Source organism: Primulina tabacum, chromosome 4 (genome assembly GCF_025594145.1).
Source record: "Primulina tabacum isolate GXHZ01 chromosome 4, ASM2559414v2, whole genome shotgun sequence".
In the NCBI taxonomy this organism is placed as follows: domain Eukaryota; kingdom Viridiplantae; phylum Streptophyta; class Magnoliopsida; order Lamiales; family Gesneriaceae; genus Primulina; species Primulina tabacum.
In genome coordinates, this window is record NC_134553.1 from 49083900 (window position 1) to 49106581 (window position 22682).

Consider the following 22682-nt stretch of genomic DNA (forward strand, 5'->3'; position numbering starts at 1 on the left):
AAGAAACAAGGAAAAGAGCATGCCAACATTTCAAAGGAAGAAAAAGAAGATCTCATGTTCTACACTTGCATGAGTGCTGAAACTGAAAATCAAAATTTTTGGTATATTGACAGTGGTTGTAGTAACCACATGACGAGTAAGCTTGACAGCTTTGTGGAACTTTACAGAAATTTTTATTCTGAGGTAAAGCTTGGAGATGGCAAGATACAAAAGGTGGAAGGGAAAGGCACCATCGAGGTTTACTCCAAGCAAGGTAACAAAAAACACATCTCAGATGTTCTTTATGTGCCAAATCTAGCTCAGAATCTGCTAAGTGTTGGTCAACTTATTCAAAAGGGTTATCTGGTTCATTTTGGTGACGATGCATGCATGATTATTGATAAGAAGCAAAATTTGACTGTTGCTAAGATTGACATGGCTAGCAACAAAGTTTTTCGTCTCATCATGCCTTTTGATAAGAGTTTTGCACTTAAGCATGAAACATGTCATGATTCTTATTTGTGGCATTTGAGATATGGACACTTGAGTTATAAGGGACTACATTTGCTAAAGTCAAAAAATATGGTTGTTGGAATTCCAAGTGTAGAGAAAGATAATAAAATCTGTGAAGGGTGTATATATGAGAAATTGCACAGGTTTCCATTTCTCAAATCTGCTTGGCGTGCAAAAGCTCCATTAGAATTGGTACATGCCGATATTTTTGGTCCTACTCGGACTAGTTCAGTAAGCAACAAGAGGTATTTCTTATTGTTTGTCGATGATTTTACTCGGATGATGTGGATATATTTCTTGAGTGAAAAATCAGAGGCATTCTCAGTTTTCCTTCAGTTTAAGGCTCTTGTTGAACGTCAGAGTGGTTATTTAATAAAGACTCTAAGGACAGATCGTGGTGGAGAATTTATATACAATGCATTCATGAATCACTGTAAGGAGAATGGAATTCAAAGGCAGCTCACAGTGAAATACACTCCACAGCAGAACGGCGTCGCAGAAAGGAAAAATCGAACAATTGCTGAAATGGCTCGAAGCATACTTGAACAAAAAGGTTTGCCAAAAAAATTCTGGGCAGAAGCTGTGAATACAGCAGTGTATATTCTTAATCGTTCACCTACGAAGGCAGTTTTGAATAAAACACCAATTGAGGCATGGAGTAAGAGAAAACCACAAGTCGATCACTTGAAAATTTTTGGGTGCATTTATTATGCATTAAATAAGTCCCCTAGCAAAGATAAGTTTGATAAGAAAGGTGAAAAAATGATTTTCATTGGTTATAGTGATGAATCAAAAGGTTATCGATTGTGGAATCCAATAAAGAATCAGCTTGTCGTGTCAAGAGATGTCGTGTTTGATGAGATGACTGCATGGCAATGGAATGAAGATGTTTGTCAAAGTCCACCAATTCACGATTTCGTAGAACCACCATTTTTTCACAATCGTGAGTCACATCCAAGCACTTCTCAGCAAAGTCCAAAACCTACTACGGTGGAGTCAGATTCTGAAATCTCGGATCCAGATTCTCCAGTAAGGAAGGTACGATCCTTGTAGGAAATTTATGATTCTTGCAATCTTGCGTTATTCTCTAGTGAACCGCAATTCTATGATGAAGCAAAACATAATGATGTTTGGATTCAAGCAATGAAAGAAGAGATTGCAGTTATTGAGAAAAATAGAACGTGGGATTTAGTGGATTTGCTTAAAGGAAAAGATGTGATTGGTCTAAAGTGGATTTACCAGACCAAATATGGTGAAGATGGGTCAATAAGAAAGCACAAGGCTCGTCTCGTAGCCAAGGATTATGCTCAAGAGCCTGGAGTGGATTTCAATGAAACTTTTGCTCCTGTGGTTCGAATGGAGACAATAAGATCAGCTCTTGCAATTGCAGCTCAATTAAAGCTCAATGTGTTTCAGTTAGATGTTAAATCAGCTTTTTTGAATGGGGAACTTGAAGAGGAAGTTTATGTTAACCAGCCACATGGTTTTATGATTGAAGGAAAAGAAGATAAGGTTTACAGACTACGGAAGGCCTTGTATGATTTGAAGCAAGCCCCTAGAGCTTGGAATTGCAAAATTGATGGATATTTTCTCAAGAATGGTTTTGAGAGAAGCAAGAATGAACCAGCTCTATATGTGAAAAAGGATGAGAATGATTTCATGGTGGTATGTTTATATGTTGATGATTTGATTTACTTTGGAACTAACACGATTTTTTTGAAGGATTTCAAGGAGAAAATGATGGCATATTTCGAAATGACTGACCTTGGAATGATGAAGTATTTCCTTGGTATTCAAATAAGACAAGCTAATGGAGAAATTTTTCTCTCACAAGAAAAGTACATAGAGGATTTGCTCAAAAAATTCTGCATGGCAAATTGCAAACATGTTAGCACTCCAATGATGCCGAGTGAGAAGTTGCAGCTCAATGATGGGTCTGGAAAAGTGGATCCAAAAATCTATCGAAGTTTGGTTGGATCACTTATTTATGTTACTCATACGAGACCTGATATTTCATTTGCAGTTGGTGTTGTTTCAAGATTTATGCGTGATCCTTCCAAAGTTCATTTCACTGCAGCTAAAAGAATCCTAAGGTATTTGCAAGGAACAAAGAAGCTTGGATTGCATTATGTCAAAGATCAAGACAACAAATTGGTTGGGTTTACTGATAGCGATTGGGCAGGATGCCAAGATGACAGGAAGAGCACTTCTGGATACATATTCTGTCTTGGCTCAAAAGTGATTGCTTGAAGCTCAAAGAAGCAAAAGACAGTTGCTCTATCATCAGCTGAAGCTGAGTATATTGCAACAACAGAAGCAGCATGTGAATCAACTTGGTTAAGAAGAATTCTTGGTGACTTGCAGCAAGTTGAAAGTCAGCCAACAAAAATTTATTGTGATAACATGTCAGCTGTGGCAATGACAAAGAATCCAGTGTTTCATGCTCGTTCAAAGCATATTGAACTTCGACATCACTTTGTTCGAGAATTGGTAAGCAAAGAGCATATTCAAATGGAGTTCATTAACACAGATGATCAAGTTGCAGATTTCTTAACCAAAGTAGTTACCGTGGAGAAATTCGAGAAGTTCAAGCAGCAATTGAAAATTTCAAATTAAGGGAAGTGTTAAAATAATTTGTATTTTCTAGAGTCACTTTCTAGAATATTTACTAGTACTTTGAAAGCCATCTAGGAAGTTTAAATTGCTAGTTAATGTGTGGAGTAAATAAGTCTTGAAAAATGTGAGACTAGGACTATAAATTACTTATGTAATCTCCATATTTTCTAATCCAAAAATATAATCAAGTGTATTGCATCACTTGAAATCCTACTTCAAAATTTTATTCCGCTGTGCCCCTTCATTTTTGCATGAGTCTCTCTTTTTTACTAGATTTTCTTCTCGTTGTTATTTTACTAATTGATGTAAATCCATTATAGACAGGCAATTCCTACTCTGTCGCACATTCTATATTTAAATTTATCGAGTATATTCACACAATTTTCGTAAAAATTGTGTTTATTGTCAATATATTCAAAAATATTATTAGAATATAATCGTCATGTGAGTTGTCTCGCCTACATACATTACTTAATATAATTTTCAAAAATTTTAGTTTAATGTTGCCTAATTATATTACATATTTAAATGTTTGTGCTTTCAATAACATTTAATTTTTAGTTGGTTAAGTTATATTTATGCATGTTTAGATAATTTATATATTTGTTAGTCACGTGCATACGTTACGACTAGGATCGTATTTTTCAATTATAAAATTTAAATGCTCGTTGCGTATAAATTTTGCGCTTCTAATAATATTTTATTACGTTTCAGTTATATAATTCAAATGTTCGCTGGCTAAATAATTCGCGCTTCTAATAATGTCATATATGTTTAAATTTCAGTTACTAATATATTTTGGCTCATATTATATTTATTAACAAAATATTTACCACTGATATGTAAATTTATAAATAAATTTTGCAACATTTGTTTCCATTCATAGAAAATATTTAATTTTTTGAAATATTTCTCCATAAGTTATCATTTTACTTGCCTAAGGTGCATTTAGATTGATAATTTAGATTTGGAAAAACTTTATTTAAGATTTTTTTTTGTAAGGACTGGAAATTCATCATGTTGGCTATGATAAAATTTTAAATATTAAGGAGAATCTGAAATTCATTCAAGTTCTAAAATATCCAACATATAAAAGTCTTGAATTATAACTTATTTAAAATTTAATAACTTTATTTCGCTTCGAATTGAATCAGAGAACGTGATTTTCCCGTAAATTTACTAGATATTAAATCACTTATATTAATTATATTTAAATTTGACAAACTTTTTAAAATTATATTATTCATAAAAAACCGGATACCACACAGACGATTTCAGCACCAAGTTAGAATTTTTTGAGGATACAAAACCTGTTTTCGGCGGTGGTGATGAGGATTCCTGGGTGGCGACGGGTGTGGTGGTGATAGCAGTGAAGGTTTATTGACAACCATTAATGAAAAAGAAAGTGGTAGCAGGAGGGAAATTTTATCTGATGCTTAATCGGCCTCGCCTTTGAATGAATTTCATGGACACAAGGCGCTAACTTTGAACGAGTTCGGATAACCGAAAATTGCGATAAAAAAGGTTGTCGAATGTGGATATAGTGTGGTAGCTCATAGCTGCCGGCTGGGCGGTTCTAACAATGAGTTCAAGAAAGTGCATGCAATATTCCCACCACATTTTTAGGCCGATATTGCCTAGTTCTCTCCCCAATACTACAGATCCTACCAAACAATCCATAGCAAAATAATGTTCAGATACTAAGAGTCGTCACTTCTGCAGGTACTAGCTACATGTCAATGTGAGGCAGAGCGGGTCATTTTTCCACCATCTCGTACTGGAGAACAAATTCATCCTGCAATCGAAGAGTTCATTCAAAGAGCTTAGATTCGGAAACTGATAAAAACCGCACCATGCATGCAGGTAAATGAAGATGCTTTTTCTTTCTTGAAACAGGTAATGGAGATTACCAAACCTTGCATATTGTCTCCAATGTGTTTGGATCGAAGCAAATATATATAAGAACCTTTCTCGTATGAATTAGTGACCTTTCGAACCCAAATCTTTACTGCACCTTGTGATAGAACTAACCTCTGTCGTACCTGAAAAATAACATGGTTTTTTTTTTTTTTTAATTACATGCTAAAATTAATACATGCATTAGATAAAAAAAATCAAGCTATATAGGAATGCATTATTAGATCAATTATGTTAATAATTAATATGTAATTGAAAATAAACAATGCTATTTTTTAAATGCTAATATATAAACATTATCGAATTTTATTTTATATTCTAATTAGGAGAAAAATGAGTGTTGTACATGATTTACGTGATTTACATATTTTGTAAGAAATAACTAGCCTTTTTTTAATCAAATTAAAATATTAAGATATTAATATTGATCAGTAATATAAACAAAGTAATTAAATTTCTAATGATGTTTGTTAATAAAAAAAATGCAATTAAAGGAATATATTATTTGCTAAATGCTAAGAATCAACTATTATAGTTAATATAAGAATATGTCTCTTGTGAGACGGTCTCACGAATCTTTATTTGTGAGACGAGTCAACCCTACCGATATTCAGAATAAAAAATAATACTCTTAGCATAAAAAACAATATTTTTTCATGGATGACCCAAAGAAGAGATTCGTCTCACAAAATACGACTTGTGAGACTGTCTCATACAAGTTTTTTCTTGGAATTAATATAATTATATTCCCACCACCACCAATACTACTATTTTTTTTAAGACAAGTATTTTTTTTAAAAAAAGTAAATTATATAATAAGAGATATATGAATAACAATTTATTATAAAGATTATGTTTATAAGGAGTGAAAATAGATCAAATAAATTGTATAATTACATTAAATTAGAATTAGATTTTAAGTGTGCAAAGTTTAACACTATATTTTGTTATTATTTTGATTTTTGTAGGAATATCTAATGACTTGTCGATATGTGAATACACGTGCATAATTAAACACATTAAAATAATAATTATTCATCCACAGATGTAAGAGTTTGCAAGAAAGTGAGAAGGATAAGAAATTCAATCTTCGCAATTGCCATTAATTATTTGATTACAAGAAAGATTCAAAATCTCAAAAACATGCGATCGAAATTCAAGTTCCATGCCTTTCGAAATCATTAATTCCTACTGCATCAATGTTCATATTATAATCCTTAAATATTACACTAAACCGGACGATATTTAACAGGAATCCGCTTCGCAATCGTCGTCCTGCAAGAAGGGCAGTCATTCATTCCTTGCTTTTCATGGCGGATGTTGCATTCTACGCAAAGAACCTGATGAACACAAGGCAAGAACACCACCGATATCTCTTCGGTCATACACATAATGCATTCCCTCGCACGTTTACTCCCGAACTTCTGCAACACGGGAAAGCTCTTGGTGAAATCCGGTACCTGTAACGAACGAAAGGTGAAGAAATCATTACTGCTGCTCGAACAGGAACCGTATCCGATGTTAAGAGATGCTATTTTCGATCTTTCGGATTCCAGTCTCAGCTCAGAGATCATTTTCTCAAGATTCTTGATATCTTCCTTGGTTTTCTGAATATTCACCTCGGCTATTTGTGTTATGTTTTCTGCCCCAGCTGCGGCCAAAGCTTCATCTTGCTCTCTTTTAGATCTAAGGGACTCGTAGTCCGCTGATAGCCTTGAGTTTGTCCCTCTCCTCTTGCCTCAACAGAACCTATAACAAATCATCACAGCAAAGGTTCGACTTACAACATACGATCAGATTATCAAAACATATGTATATGATCAGATAAGCATACCTGAAACCGATCTTGTCGCTCTTTCATCTTTTCGAGCCGATTGTTCAACTCGGCTACTTCATTTTTTGCGCTAGCCAATTCATCCAGGCATAAGCCTTTTTCGGTATCCAACGACTGACATTTTCTTATGGCATCCTGCTCCCTCTCAATAGCTTCCTCCAAATATTGGAAAGACTGCGTTGCCCTCCGATTAGAAACCCCCATCCTCTTCCTCAACAAAGAATTCTCCTCTTGAAGCCTGCGGAAATAGGAGTTAGCCACCTCAATCTGGTCGGTGGCTTTGGACAAGGCAGTTTCCATTTCGAAGATTCTCTTATTGGCATTATCCTCCATGATTTGCTTCTCCTTGTTACACTTTTCCTCCTCCTCTTTCTCTTGCCTCAACTTTTTCAACTCCCCCAGATCTTGGGTAAGTCTTTTAGTAGCCTGCATAACTTTCTCCCTGGCCCAATCGCTCCAGTATTGGAGCTTTTTCTCAAGCTCTTGCTTGCGAGGCATTAGTATCAGGATGTTTTTGTCTTTTTCATCTTGTGGTATGTGCTTCTGTAGAGTTTCATCATACGGGATCCCAGCGTAATAATCAGTATCCTTCAAAGGTTCAGAAACATGGGTACTTTTAGCCTTCAAACGAGGATCTTGTGGAGCTTTGAATTTTTCTTCAGATGACGCAGAAACCGTTTCTTTCACAGGCGAGGCAGGAGAAGGTACTGAATTAGGTATGGAGGACGATGAGTTTGCATCAGCGATCCTCGTTAGCAAATTAGATTGCGACTTTAGTGATTTCTCCAGCACCATATTCCCCCAGGCTGCAAGTTTTACCTTGTTAGCGTCTTCTGAAGCATGATCCTTGCGATCTTTAATCTCCAAATGAAGAATTGCTTTGTGCCGGGACTTATCTTTCCTAGACTTAGTCTTTTTACCGACCGGCCCGCCGGATCTCTGATCATTCATGACTCCTGCTTGAGCTGAGGCCCGAATATGATCTCTAGCAAGGCATAACTGGTCCCTCATTTCTTCAACGGAAATGTTACCTTTTTTCCATCTTTTCCCTGGATAGGTGGCGGCCTTTGGTGAATTAAGAGGAGGCCTGGGAATGGGGTATGAACTTGTAGAATCAGCCGTTGGTTCCTTTCCCGGATTCTTATTACTTGAATGGCTGGTGCTTGAAGCTTCAACTTTTTCTCCGAGGCCGCCTTCCTCTTCCCCACACGCCCGCGTGAGATTCATGTCACTTTTCAGCAGACACCCCATTGCTTCTGAGATTGTTAACTTTGGCTTTGCCTCAATAATCACATTGGTCATCTCGAGTACAAAGTACTCCACCAAGCTCCTTAGTCCATCAAACACAGGCTTCTTGGGTATGTCACTCTCCTTTGTTGTCTTAAGTAAAGCCAAAGCACCATCCACAATATTTGACACCACATCTTTACCACCACGGCTTAGGCCAGACTTTAGAACCGCCCAGCCGGCAGCTAAGTCACTATATCCACTTTGGACCACGATTTGTATTGCACTTTGGAAAATCGCAAGCAGATTATTGGTCAAGAGTCCCTCAAGCTGGTGGGTCGCATGTTCTTCCCAATCATACTCGGGTAAATCATCATCTTCCTCCTCCGCGATAAGATTTTCAGGCCCTGAAGCCGGCGATCTCAACTCGTTCAAAGTTAGCGTCTTGTGCCCATGAAATTCATTCAAAGGCGAGGCACATTTGTCGACCTGAGTTTCTATCACTGCATCAAATGAAATTTCCCTCTCGCTACAACTTTCTTTATCAATGGTTATCGATAAACCTTCACTGCTATCACCACCACACCCGTCGCTGCCCATGAATCTTAATCAACGGCACGGACAACAGGTTTTATAACCTCAAAAAATTCAAACTTGGTGGTGCAATCGTATGTGTAACGTCTATATCAGTGGCCTACCAAATAGAAAAAATATTTAAGACGATAGAAAATTATTTTACAAGCGAAAATCATCAGTGTACCAGGAACTCCTGATCAACGAAGAAAACACAGAAAGAAAAAGGTTCATTTGAAAACATCATTGATCCTATGTAAATTCCAATAAAAATTGAAAATAAAAAATACTGAAACCTGGGATCCTTGAGCAGGCAGCAAAAATTTACGAATTTTTCCTGCTTAAAAACCACTTGGATAATCAGATCCACAAACACCAAAAACCAACACTAAAATCTCAATCCAAAAGGGAATCCCAAAAACTGCTCCAAAATGAAGAACAAGTAAATTCTTGTGTGGACTTCGAAAGAATTTCATTCGAATCATGAAACAAAACACAAGGTTCAACTTACCGACAAAAAGGGCACTCACAAAACCATGTGAATCGAAAAGGGCTCCACCCCATTCATGTTTTTCTACGCTCACAAAACACCATGCACACACACTCACTCACATTTTATTCTCATTTGCGCACCAGAGCTTGTCTTATATAGGCCACTGGGCTACCAACTTTTTGTTAAACTTCACCCACAACGTAATTTGCCAGTGGATTTTGTAATCCAGATGGCAAGATTACAATAATCGATGCCCTTAATACCCATTAATGTTTCGCACCTTTTTGCATCAGCAGCATCCATTTTCGCCTCTTTTACCAGATTTCCCCACTAATTTTTTACTAAATGGTGTAAATCCAATGAACACATAATTCTTACTCAGTCGTTTACATTAAATTTACTAAAATCTAACCAATATATTGACACTGATTTTTTGAAATAATTTTGTGATTGTTGCCAAGATATTAAAATATTACATACATATACTCGTGATATGAATTGCATGTCACACTGCATATACTACTTAATTTTGCAATTTCAGTTAGCAATGTTAATTTTGCTTACTTGTATAATTTAAATGGTCGTCTAATATATTTCATTGTTTTTAGTGCTATCATATTTAAATTTTGAGTAGGTCTCTTGTGAGACGGTCTCACGGATCTTTATCTGTGAGACGGTTCAACCATACCGATATTCACAATAAAAAATAATACTCTCAGCATAAAAAATAATATTTTTTCATGGATTACCCAAATAAAATATCCGTCTCACAAATACGACCCGTAAGACCGTCTCACACAAGTTTTTGCCTTTAGTCCATTTTGTCATTTATGCCTATTTAGATTGTTTAAATATTTGTTCGTGAAGTAATTCGCGCTTTTAATTTGTGGTATCGTATTCAAATTCCAGTTATATAATTTAAATGTTCGTTGGATAAATAATTTGCGCGTTTACTAGTACCGTATTTGAATTTTTATTATTTAAATGGTTCGTTGGCTAAATAATCCGCTCATTAATAGAATTTCAAATGTTCGTTGACTAAAAATAATTTGCGATAACACCTTATTTAAATTTCCATTTAGATGATCTTATGTTTGTTGGCTAAATAATTCGTGCTCTGAATGTTATCATATCTTAAATTCATATATGACTTATTTACACGTTAGCTACATAAATCAAAATGAATTTTAAATGTCTTTATTATTGAATGAACTTGAAATACATCATAATTAATATGAAATATTATATAAATATGCAAGAGATATATTGTAAGTATATTTTTTTTCTTTTCTAAAACTACAAAATAAATATTTTTGAAATGTAGGAATTTAAAATACGTTGATTCAAATACAACCATAAGCTTGGAGGAGTTAGCAACCGTTAACATTCCTTGGAGAGATTTTATACTGTATATTATATATATAAATTACTTTTTTCGAACTATAAAATGATGATCTCTAACAAAACAACAAATATAAAAAAACACAAAAGATAAACAACATTTATTTTGTAAAAAATTATATAAAATATTCGGAATATTATTCACAAGACAAACACGTACACACACATATATATGGTTTTGCTATACTATATATCAATCGTGTCAATCTCTGTGTCTATCAATGAGATATACTTATCTATTAGATATACAATTTAAGTTGACACGATTGATTGACAACCTAAGTGTGTGTATATATATATGACTTTATATGTGAATTTTTCTTTATCTCCTTATTAATTGCTTACTTTACATTAATTGCTTATTTTAATTGTATCTTTTCTTTCTCCTTATTCATATTTTAAATATGTGTGATTATTAATATTTAATTTTTTATGTTTATCCACATTATAATATGTTATTTTTATCTAATGATATCTTTTCATTATGTAACTTAGTATTTGATTTTTTATGCATACCCACATTATAATATGTTATTTTCATATCCAATTATTTAGATTTGTTATTTATTTTTTCATTATATAAATTAAATTAATTAAAGTTTAGAAATAACTCATTATCGAATTGTGAATTTTCTTTAGTGTCTTATTAATTTTTTTCATGTCCTCAAGTGACATTTTGCTAGAATTTATGTGTTTAAATTAAAGTTTTTTGCAACCGAAATTTTTTTGCGGTTTATGATTATAATTTATTTAAATAAAACACGGTAAAAGATCATTGTGATTTGAACCGTCAATTTGGGTTGGGTCTGTCAGTTTGGCCTGCACCGCCAAACAGTTTAAGTGAGTTGGGTTGAAATTTTGTCGACTCATTTAAAGGTGAACCTAAATGAGTTCGCACAAGTTTATATTAAATATCTATATATCAAATATTATCGATTTTCAATCATGAATTATTGATATAAAATGAAAATATCAGTTTGATTTCAAAATTGTGATGTTACTATCTTGTCCAAAAATTGTGGGTTATTGAGACATTTTGGCAGTCATTTAAATTGAGGGTCAAAGTTGACATTTGAGTTGTATTTTTGGATTCCTGAGAATATGTTCGTCAACATATTATTTTTAAGTTAGTTTTATGAGTATCATGAGGGTAATATTACAATATATAAATATTATCATATCTTTAAATTGATATTCACTTTCATGTTTGACATATTATGAGTCTTGGTAAAATGAGGAATAATAAATTCAAGTGAACGAATACACAAAAATCTGGGACAAAATCAGAATTATATGGTAACGAAAATTAATATATTAATTTTTATTGAATTTATCGATGTTAAGAGGTATAACAAATCTTATATCATAATACATAAAATTTCAACATTATAAATGAAATAAATCAAACATATATGAAATATACAAAATTTTATTATATATATAATCAAGTAATTTATTCTAATTGTATTTTATTCTACAAGAATTCTTGTCAAACTCAATTATTGTGGATTTAACATCTATTAAATCAGCAAATTAAAGAGCATGTCAATTAAACTAATTGAGTAATCACATATTCCTGAATTTCTTAATTAATTTTTTATCTTGATAATTTGTTTCATTTAATATTTTAAATTATAAGACACCATTACTATAACTAAATACACATATTTTAAAAATGTTCATAAGAAATCAATCACTAACTTATATGGAAAAACATTTATCGACATACTATATTGAAAACATTTTAATTAATTCAGCGCATTTGCTGAAAATTTTATAATTAATTAAGAAAAATTCATTTATAATAATCATATTTAATCTTTTTGGGCTAACACCATTTACTTTATAAGATATTCATCGCAATTCTTTATTTGTATCTTAATCTTTAAATCTGAATTATGATCTATATTATTTTTCTAAAAGTTCTTAAATAATGATTTAATACATTTATTCGTTGCTTAAATATTAAAATTTTAAAATATATTAATTTTATATTGTATGCGTGCAACACTTCTAATCATGATTATAAAAACTCAATAAAAATTCTAAAAATGAATTAGGTAAAATATAAAAATTACACAATTAATCAAAAGACAGAAAATAAAAACTAAAAATAATTGTCTATTACCTATAAACTACTAATACCAACTTCTAAAGATTGAAGTCGGTGAGAGTGGAGGCCATTATGTACTAAAAAAATAAAAAGTTAATGCTTGAATGAGTCACACTGCAAAGTTAGTGAAGTAAAAACGAAATACAAAGTGGGTTAATAAAAATATTATAATAGACTAAATTGAATGAGACTCATATATATAAGTATCTCATTTGATATCACCTTATGTTTTGTCACTGTACAAAGCGAAAATTTATGCACTGTAGTGTTCTACATTTTCTTAATTTTTCTCTTGATTTCAAATTTAATTTCATCATCTATTAGTCTTTAAAGATATATTAGAATTTTTTCTAAAAATTTAATCTTAAATGTGATCAATTAACCAAATAATTATTATACTTTGTATACAATAATAAATAGATCAATATATTTAAGATAGAAAAAGTAATGTAGTGAGAAGAATAAAAAAAGAATGTTAGAATTAATACTATAATTATCTAATGCCAATATTAAATTTAACATCTTACATTCGAAAATGTGTTTATTGAGGTAAAGACTGTGATGATAAGCTAAAAATAATAATTTATTTATCATTATAACGTAATAATAATGTGATCGTTAGTCGGAATCAGAAAATGATGTACTTTGATTTTTTTTATTAAATTGTATAAACAATTCTTTGAATATTTTTAGTGGATAAACATGTTAAATCTATTAAAATTAAATAGTAAAATTTACTGATGAATATGAATGTATTAATTCAACTTTCAATTTAGGTCTCGGGCTTTTGTCAACATGATATATATATATATATATATATATATATATATATATATATATTTCTGATTTTTCTTTTATTTTAAAATATAAATGTTCAAATATGAAAAATGACTTTTTTTTCTCTACTACTTATGTAGAATATTAATTATATATTCTACTCAAATGACTTATAAATTCATATGGTATAGTAAAAAGTTACTTGCATAAACTTATTTGTTTCGGTACAATAATTGATCATGTTGGGTAGCGTAATTGAAATGTTGTGCTTGAGCTGTTGTACTATTTAAAAAATTTGATTTGCACTCTTACCATAATCTATAGGTTTTGATAAAACAGTAAACGCTTGAGCCTACAATTGGTATCAGAGCCAACATCGCGACTTTGATTTTCATTGATCGCAATTGGTGCAATTATTAGTAGATAGATTGTTTGGTACAATAATTGTCCACGATGGTTAAGCGCTTGAGTTGTTGTATGATTTAAAGATTTGACTTGTATAGTTACCATCAGTTATAATTTGGTAAAGCGACAAACGCTCCATCCTATATTATTTGATTGTAAAGCTAGAAGAAACATGTTGCACCAACTTTTAGTTTTGAATTGATCCCTTACATGTTACTCGATTTTTAAATTTAGAAGCATTCTACAGTTTTTAAATATTATTATATATTGAATTATAATTTATCCATTTCAAATTGGATAATATATAGTAAATAGTAGGTTTTTTATGAGACGGTCTCACGAATCTTAATCTGTGAGACGGGTCAATCCTACTGATATTCACAATAAAAGTAATACTCTTAGCATAAAAATAATATTTTTTCATATATGACCCAAATAAGAGACTTGTCTCACAAACGATGACCCGTGAGACCGTCTCACACAAATTTTTGCCTACGATAAAACTCATGTAAAATTTTTTAACAAAAACATTTAAATGAAATATTGGATTTGTCGATAATCAAAATAAGAAATAAACAAATTTTGACCCATGAGTGAGAAATAAGATATTTAAATAAAGTTATAATTGCCACAATGAAATAGTACACATACATGCATTTATCACTGTATTTTGCAACTAAAATGCCAAAAAAAGTTTCCACATATTATTTTATATCATATTTAAAATAATTATGAATCCTAATTTTTATTATTTTGAGTTGGCCTTTGTTATGAAAATTCATTGTGAATAAATTGAATTTGAAAATTCTTATATCTATGTAAATCACATATTAATATATCAACCTAAGTCCAGGTAAAAAAACTACAAAATGAACTTATTCATCTTCAATGTACACAAATTATATAGTAAAGATATATGACAATTAAAACAATGAAGTAGAATATATGTTCACATATAACAAAATATATAGACAAGAAAAAAATAAATAAAAATATTTTTCTAGATATAAATATTTTTTTATAAATTTTTACAGTGAGTTGGAGAAGATAAAAGAGAAAAAATTATTAACTCCTTTGGGTTACACAAAAAAATAGAAATGGAAGATACAGTGAGTTTGAGAAGATAAAAGAGAAAAAATTATTAACTCTTTTGGGTTATACAAAAAAATAGAAATGAAGAAATGTTTGGCATACAATGAATTTAGTTTCCAAATTAAATGTATTCTATAAAGCTATATTTACCGTTCAAACTTTATAAATGCAATGAATTTTTCTCAAGACAAGGGTACACAAATGTTTCCGTAAAGATTTTTAAATAATTAGGAAAATTAAAGATATTATTTTTGTGGAGATAATACCAATATGACATTAATAATTTGATTGTGTTAATTATACTTATGAGTTAATATGAAATATTAAAATAAGTGTCATAAGAGTCAGTAAAAAGATGATTTATTGTCAAAAATATTATTATTATAAATTGCAAATAAAATGACAACATTTAATCAATATTTGTTTAAATCAATCCATCGATACTTTTTATGTGATGATAAATTGCTATAATAATTAAGGATGAACATTCGGTCGGTTCTGTTACCGATCGAACCGAATTAGTCATAAACGAATCGAACCGAAATATTTAGCAATAACCGAACCGACCGAATTAATTTTCATAACCGATGAAAATCGAACCGAATTAAAATCGGTTAATTCGGTTGGTGACCGAATTAACGATTAGTTTTTTAAAAAAATTTGCGATTTGACTTTAATTACATACGTAATTTTTTTTAACACTACAGTCTAGACAAATGCATAAAAACTTAAAATCACATACATCACAAATTTTTCTTTAGAATTAGGGCTGATTTTAATATTAAAAATTAAAACATATATTAAAATGATAAATAATAAAAATTTATTAAATAATATAATTATTATATCGGTCAATTCGGTTAGCCGATTTCAAAATTATGAAAATTGTAACCGAATCGAATTAACCGATATAACCGATTTTTTTTAATTTGAAAACCGGATTTATGAAATAACCGAACCGAATTTTCGAATTGACTCTGTTCAGTCAGTTAATTCGGTTTAACCAAAATTTTGCTCATCCCTAATAATAATGTGTAGTTTATATGTTATCAAGTATAAGTGTCTAATAAATTAAAGGTGACGAGGAAAGTAAAAGCATCCAGTAGAAAATGTTGTCAATTTACATGAAAGAGAATAATAATCAAACAACATAGTAAATAAAAAAATTGCATATCATTGATTGTCAAAAAAGTTTGTAATAGTTGAATATTATTATAAAATATATGCATTATTGAGAGAATATGACAAATAATAAAAAAAACAATATTATAAAAAAGATATGAGAAAAATTTTAATAGTCCAAATCTTTTTTTAAAATTAAAAAAATATGTTTTTTTCCAATTTAGTTACATATGCTAATTAACACGAATTGTCAAAATTTACAATACTATTATCATTATCTTTTGTTGAGTTAACTAATTTTATTTCAAATTCTAATTACTTCAATATATTTTCAAATTCTAATTACTTCAATATATGTTTCTTACGTGCGTTGCACGTGCATTATTTTTAGGATATATATATATATATATCTCAAATTTAAGCATGTGTCGTGCATGCAAATAAAGAAGACAAAACAATTCAACATCATGAGGTGTCCGATTCACATTCTTTTGCCCTTTACTACGCTAGGTTAGAACGAAGTTGGTAGGAGCATTCTTTTTATTTATTTTTATTTTTTTATAAAACACAATAATAAAATTGGTAAGTACATTTATGATAATATTCGATTATCTAAATTCAACAAAATGGAAATACTGCATTATTCCGAAATTAAAAAATAATATCTAATTATTCAATTTCTTAATAGATTCACTTTAATTCTTTCCATAGATATACTAATTTTAAATTATAATTAGACACAAACTCAGTGTATTTATCTTATTTAAAAATGTAATTCACGTAAAATTTGTGAACAAATTCACCATTATACATGCTGTCATAATGAGAATTAAATTACATTAAACTTTTCTCTTGATAAAGATTTTATAATAATCTTAATTACTAAAAGGAGATTTTTTTGAACATAACGTTTTTATTTTTGATATAAAAAAATCATCTTAATATTGACCTTTAAAAAGACTAAAAATTTCAGTACAAGTTAAAGTGATAGCCCAAAGAATTTTAATCTGAAGTCGAAAAAATATATTAGAGCAAAGAGAAAAAATAGGGAAAAATTTGTAACCAGTAATGCTACCAATAAAACCATTAGAAAATAAGAAGAAAGCAACAACTTTTGTGCTCAACAAGCAACAAATTCCGGATTCAAACTTGCAGTAATCTTTTAGTTAAATTCCAGACTAAATGCATTAAAAATTTAAACTCCATCACTGAGGGGGTGCAAATGCAATCTCCATCGAGCACTCCTAATTCGAGAGATCCATACCACTCGTCAGCAGATATTGCAACGCCTCTGTGGTGGTTAAGTCTGGCCTAACCTTGAGGACCGTGTTGGTCATCTCTATGACGAAGTACTTTGCCAGGCTTCTCAATCCATCATTCCTAGTTCGACACCGTGTCACCAACACCGCGAGAAGTCGAGCCAGCAGCCGCCCCTTGATTATATCCGGATGATTCGACTTGTTTTACTGCAGTTTGGAACGCTGCATGAAGATTGTTAATCAATTGTGCCTGAAGCTGATGTGCCCTATGATCTTCCCAATCATATTCAGGCAAATCGTCCTCGACAACGTTTTCAGGCCTTGGATATGATGATCCGTTCTCATTGGAACTTAGCTTTTGGTGGCCATTGACTTCACCAACTCCATTGCCAGCCATGAGTCTTTATCAACTTCTGCAAGGATCGAAATCTGGTTCTGTTGGAATCATGTGAGACGTTAGAAAATTATTCATTCCATACCAGAAAATCACAAACACAAACACCGAAAAGGCCACTAAAAGATAGCAACAAAAACTGCTCCGGAATGAAGAGCTTCGCACGGATTTTGCACGAATTTCGAATCATCAAACAAAATACAGAGATCGACTTACCAACGAAATGGACACTAAAAAATTCACGTGAATCAAAAAAGGCCTCGATCTCCACAGTACTTCTGCAGTTCTGCACACAATGTAATGAAGCAATGCTTGTATATATAGGCGCCATTAGGTTAAATATTTGGCACCAACTTTGAGTCAACTTTCACCCACAACGTAACGTAATCTGTCAATGATCCAAATGGCAATATTACATGAAATTAAAGATGCCCATAATTCAAATTACCTTTTTGCATCAGTCTCTCTCATTACCAGATTTTCCTCCTATTGTTTTACTACTCCAATAGACATGAGACAAATCCTACTCAGTCAAACATTAAAAATATTTAAATTTATCAATTAAATTCACATGATTTTTTTTTTATTTTTTTGGTAAAAATTTTGTGATTAGATACTAAAATATCATTTGAATATATTCATGATGTCATGAGTTGTCTCACTACATAAATTACATGAGTTTTAAACTTTAGTGAGCAATGTTAATTTCATCTATTTATATAATTTTAAAGTTCGAGTGATATTTTTCAATAATCACGTTGATTAAATGATTTATGTCTGCTTAGATAATTTATATATTTTTTAGCTACATATATAAGCTTTCAGTAGTATGGTATTTTTAAATTTTCAGTTATATAATTTAAATGTTCGTTGGCTAAATAATCCGCGATTCTAGCGGTATTATAATATTTAAATTTCCGTTATATAATTCAAATGTTCGTTGGATAAATAATCCGCGCTTTTAGCGGTATCTCATTTAACTTCTGGTTATATAATTCAAATGTTCGTTGACTAAATAATTTACACTCTCAATGTATCATATTTAAATTTCAGTTATTAATATATTTTTTTCGTGTTATATTTATCAACAGAATTTTTACAATCGATATAATATATATATATATATATACATATATATATATATATATATATATATATATAAAACAATTATTTATCAAGCATGAGGCTTCGGAGGTTTCATAAAAAACACACTCTTAAATTATGAGGTGTCAATTCTTATTCTTTTGCCTTTTTTTTTGAAGCATTATTTTTCCCTTTACTAGGTTTGTTGGTAGGGGTATATATATATATATATATATATATATATATGTGGGAAAAAATATAAAGAATTTGGTGAGAGCATTTATGATAAAATTCGATTACGTAAATTCAACAAAAATGCATTTATGATAAAATATTATTATATAAATTCAACCAAATGCATTTATTTCATTTATACCAAAATAAAAATATATATCTAATTATTCAAATTTTAATAGATTCACTTAATATTTTTCCATATATATATATAATATATATATATATATATATATATATATATAAATGTAGAGCTTTTGTCAAAAATAGTAATTTTCCGCCAAAATATCATTTCTAAAAAAAGAAAGATATATCATGAATATTGAAATACGTGTACTATGATAAATGATAATTTCATTTATTGTTTGCATTGATTATATCAATTCATTTTGTTCAAATTTGAAATTAATTCATTTTTATATTAATTCAAATATACTTTATGTATTATATGTATTTTATTATTTTTTATTCAAAATGAAACTAAACTCTATTAAAAACATAAACTACATTAAAACTTTTGCATTGATTATATCAATCAATTTAATTTGTGATATAATTTGAAAAAAATATTTCTCATTAGTTTTATTAAATTTGATTTAAAAATATTTATTTATCACATGTTAAAAAATAATAATATATATAGTTTCTCAGAATATGTATTTAGGTTGGTGGTCGACATTAATATTTTAAACACGATAAGAACCATGTTATTGCCTTAGGGTAACACAATTAATCGACAAAAATATTTTATTTTCCAACTTAAAATTCAAAAAAGCAAAGATGGACCAAAGGAAAAAAATTAGCGTAGAGTCATGGGAATAATTAGTGACCAATAATTCTAAAACTAATAACACCATAAAAGTAGAAGGCAAGTATCAACAATCAAAAATTTTCTTTGATGCTCTACAAGCTGCAAATTCGAGATTACAATTTTTTAAGTAAAATCCGGATTTTACTTAAATCCCATATATGTTAGCAATTTTCTTCATAATGTTTTTACTCATCCGTTGGAGAGAGTTGATGTTGATAATACATATAGGGGTTTCCGCTGGTAAAAATGTTGTCGATCCTTGTTTATCGTATTTTACCTAGTTTTCAAAATTAGCCCAATTATTAAAAATATATATACTAAAAGCAAAATAAAAGATACATGCAATTTTAACGTAGTTCGGTCCGACAAACCTATGCCTACGAGGTCAAGCCCAGATATCAAGTAAATGCACTAAACCTCAAATGTTTACAATTATACAAAGAATTAAATAATCAAAAGACATATTTTCTTATGATATTTTTATGATGAATATATTTCACTTGGCGATCGAGCACCGTTCGTCTTTTGAATTCGCCTTCTCGAACTCTTTTCGACAACTTGCGGATTGTTCTCTTGTGAGAACGGTCACATTTCTCTCTCAATAAACAAAGCACGAGGCTCAAAATATATGCATACCTAGCTACCACGAGCAAGATGAGATCTTGAAATCATAATGAATGTAATTGTACTGACAGAATCCAACTCGTGATACAAAATGAATAGTTTCATTTTTTCCACAAAATTTGCGCATTCCAACTGATATGCTCCACAAAATTTATCTCAACTTTTATTGTCTATTATTTCTGCGTGAAAAACTTTTCTAATAATACGAGTTAATTAAACTTTAAAAAACTATGTCAGAATTGACTACAACCATAATTAAGCATTAAAAGGTACTCCTACAGTGATATTTTATGTTTGAAATATAACTTTAGTATATATTTTGAAAACTAAAAAACTAATTTTTTAAATAAATAAAAAAGGGGAGAATTTGTTTTTAAAGTAAAAATCGATGATATTTTTTAAAATAAATTGAAATTTAAAAATGCATTGTCCACCACCCACTTCAGATGAATGTATTTCCTAATATATTTATTATAATTATGTTATTGTATCCGTACTCCTCCGGTCATTTTGAAGTTCCTATATATGCATGCATGCATGTTCCGAGTATCCTTCCCTTCCTATCAATGAACGAATCCCGCCGACTTCTCTCCTTCCGTATTTCCCCATTCAATTTATGTATCCATCGCTCGTTTTTCTAACCTCGTTCGTCTCTTTACCAGCCTCCAATGGCTGCCGTTTTTTCCTCATTTACATAACCGCAGGATGGCCTTCTTCAGGAGATTCTCTTCGGTGGGCCTCCTGCTTCTCCTTCTCCTCCTCCTCGAACACCCTGCTTCCGCTACCGCGACCACCAACCACCGCCACTCCACCATCCAGAAGCTAGACGCCCCTTTGATTTTCCGGGAAGCCCAAGCCTTCCGCAATGGCGAAACCTGCGCTTCTGATAACTCCATCATCCATGTAGCCATGACCCTTGATGCAAACTACCTCCGTGGAACCATGGCTGCGGTTTTTTCAATCCTACAGCATTCTACCTGCCCCGAAAGTGTTGTTTTCCATTTTCTTTGGGTGAGGCATGAGCCCGAGGTTTTATCCAGCATTAAAACGACATTCCCCTACCTTAATTTCAAGGTTTACGGCTTCGACACGACAAGGATACGGGGGTTGATTTCCAAGTCCATTCGCCAAGCATTAGACCAGCCTTTAAACTATGCAAGAATCTATCTTGCTGATATATTGCCACAAGAAGTTAAGCGTTTGATCTATCTTGATTCTGATCTTGTGATGGTGGATGATGTTTCGAAACTATGGGGTGTGGATTTGAAGGGAAAAGTCCTGGCTGCACCCGAATATTGCCATGCAAACTTAACTAATTACTTCACCGAGGCCTTTTGGTTGTGCCCCGAGTTGTCGAGAACATTTGAGGGACGAAAACCTTGCTATTTCAACACCGGGGTGATGGTTTTGGATGTGGAGAAATGGAGACAGGGGAACTATAGCCAAAGAGTTGAGGAATGGATGGTTGTGCAGAAACATAAGAGAATATATCACTTAGGTTCTTTGCCACCTTTCTTGCTCGTTTTGGCTGGAAATATCGAGCCGATTGAGCATAGGTGGAATCAACATGGCTTAGGGGGTGATAATATCGAAGGGAAATGCAGAGGATTGCACCCTGGCCCTATAAGTCTACTCCATTGGAGTGGAAAGGGGAAGCCATGGTTGAGGCTTGATTCAAGAAAGCCTTGCAATGTTGATCATTTGTGGGCTCCTTACGATCTTTATCGCTCGTCTAAGCATTCTTTTGAAGAGTGAAGGTCAGTTGTTTTCATCGTATGTGTACATTCAAGCTCTTGGGATTTGAAAACATACCATTGGAATGACTGACGGGGGTTGATGTTTTAGGACAGCAAGGGGGAAAGGTAGAATTCCATCACTTTTCCTTTTCTTTTCTTTTTTTTATTGACTTTGAATAAGATAGAAACCATTCTTGTTTTTGCGCTTCTTTCCGTTGTTTCGAGGGATAGCAGAAGGATACAGTGGAAGATTTTCAGTTGGAGAAAATATTGACAAATTTTGACAGTAGAATTGGCTGATGTTTTGCTGAATATTGCACACACTCACAGCTTTATAATCCACTCAAAATCAGATGAATTTTGACCCCCTCTTATCAAACTAATTGTTTGTTCATTTATTTGTCTTTTATTTTAAAAATCGTTTAGTTTTTTGTAATTTTATGACGTGAAATCACATTTCAAATTTATACTTATGCCTT

At 31.4% G+C, this 22682-nt stretch overlaps 1 protein-coding gene and 1 pseudogene across 1 annotated transcript; one reads left to right on the forward strand and one right to left on the reverse strand.

Annotated features, from left to right (window-relative positions):
• Nucleotides 1–6139: 6139 nt before the first annotated feature.
• LOC142541751 (putative E3 ubiquitin-protein ligase RF298) lies at nucleotides 6140–8755 on the reverse strand (annotated as a pseudogene).
• Nucleotides 8756–21019: 12264 nt separating this feature from the next.
• LOC142543701 (putative galacturonosyltransferase-like 4) lies at nucleotides 21020–22671 on the forward strand. The gene is made up of 2 exons (XM_075651102.1): nucleotides 21020–22329; nucleotides 22438–22671. The coding sequence occupies exon 1, from the start codon at nucleotides 21173–21175 to the stop codon at nucleotides 22220–22222; it is 1050 nt and encodes a 349-aa protein (XP_075507217.1). The 5' UTR covers nucleotides 21020–21172; the 3' UTR covers nucleotides 22223–22329; nucleotides 22438–22671.
• The last annotated feature ends 11 nt before the right edge of the window (nucleotides 22672–22682 follow it).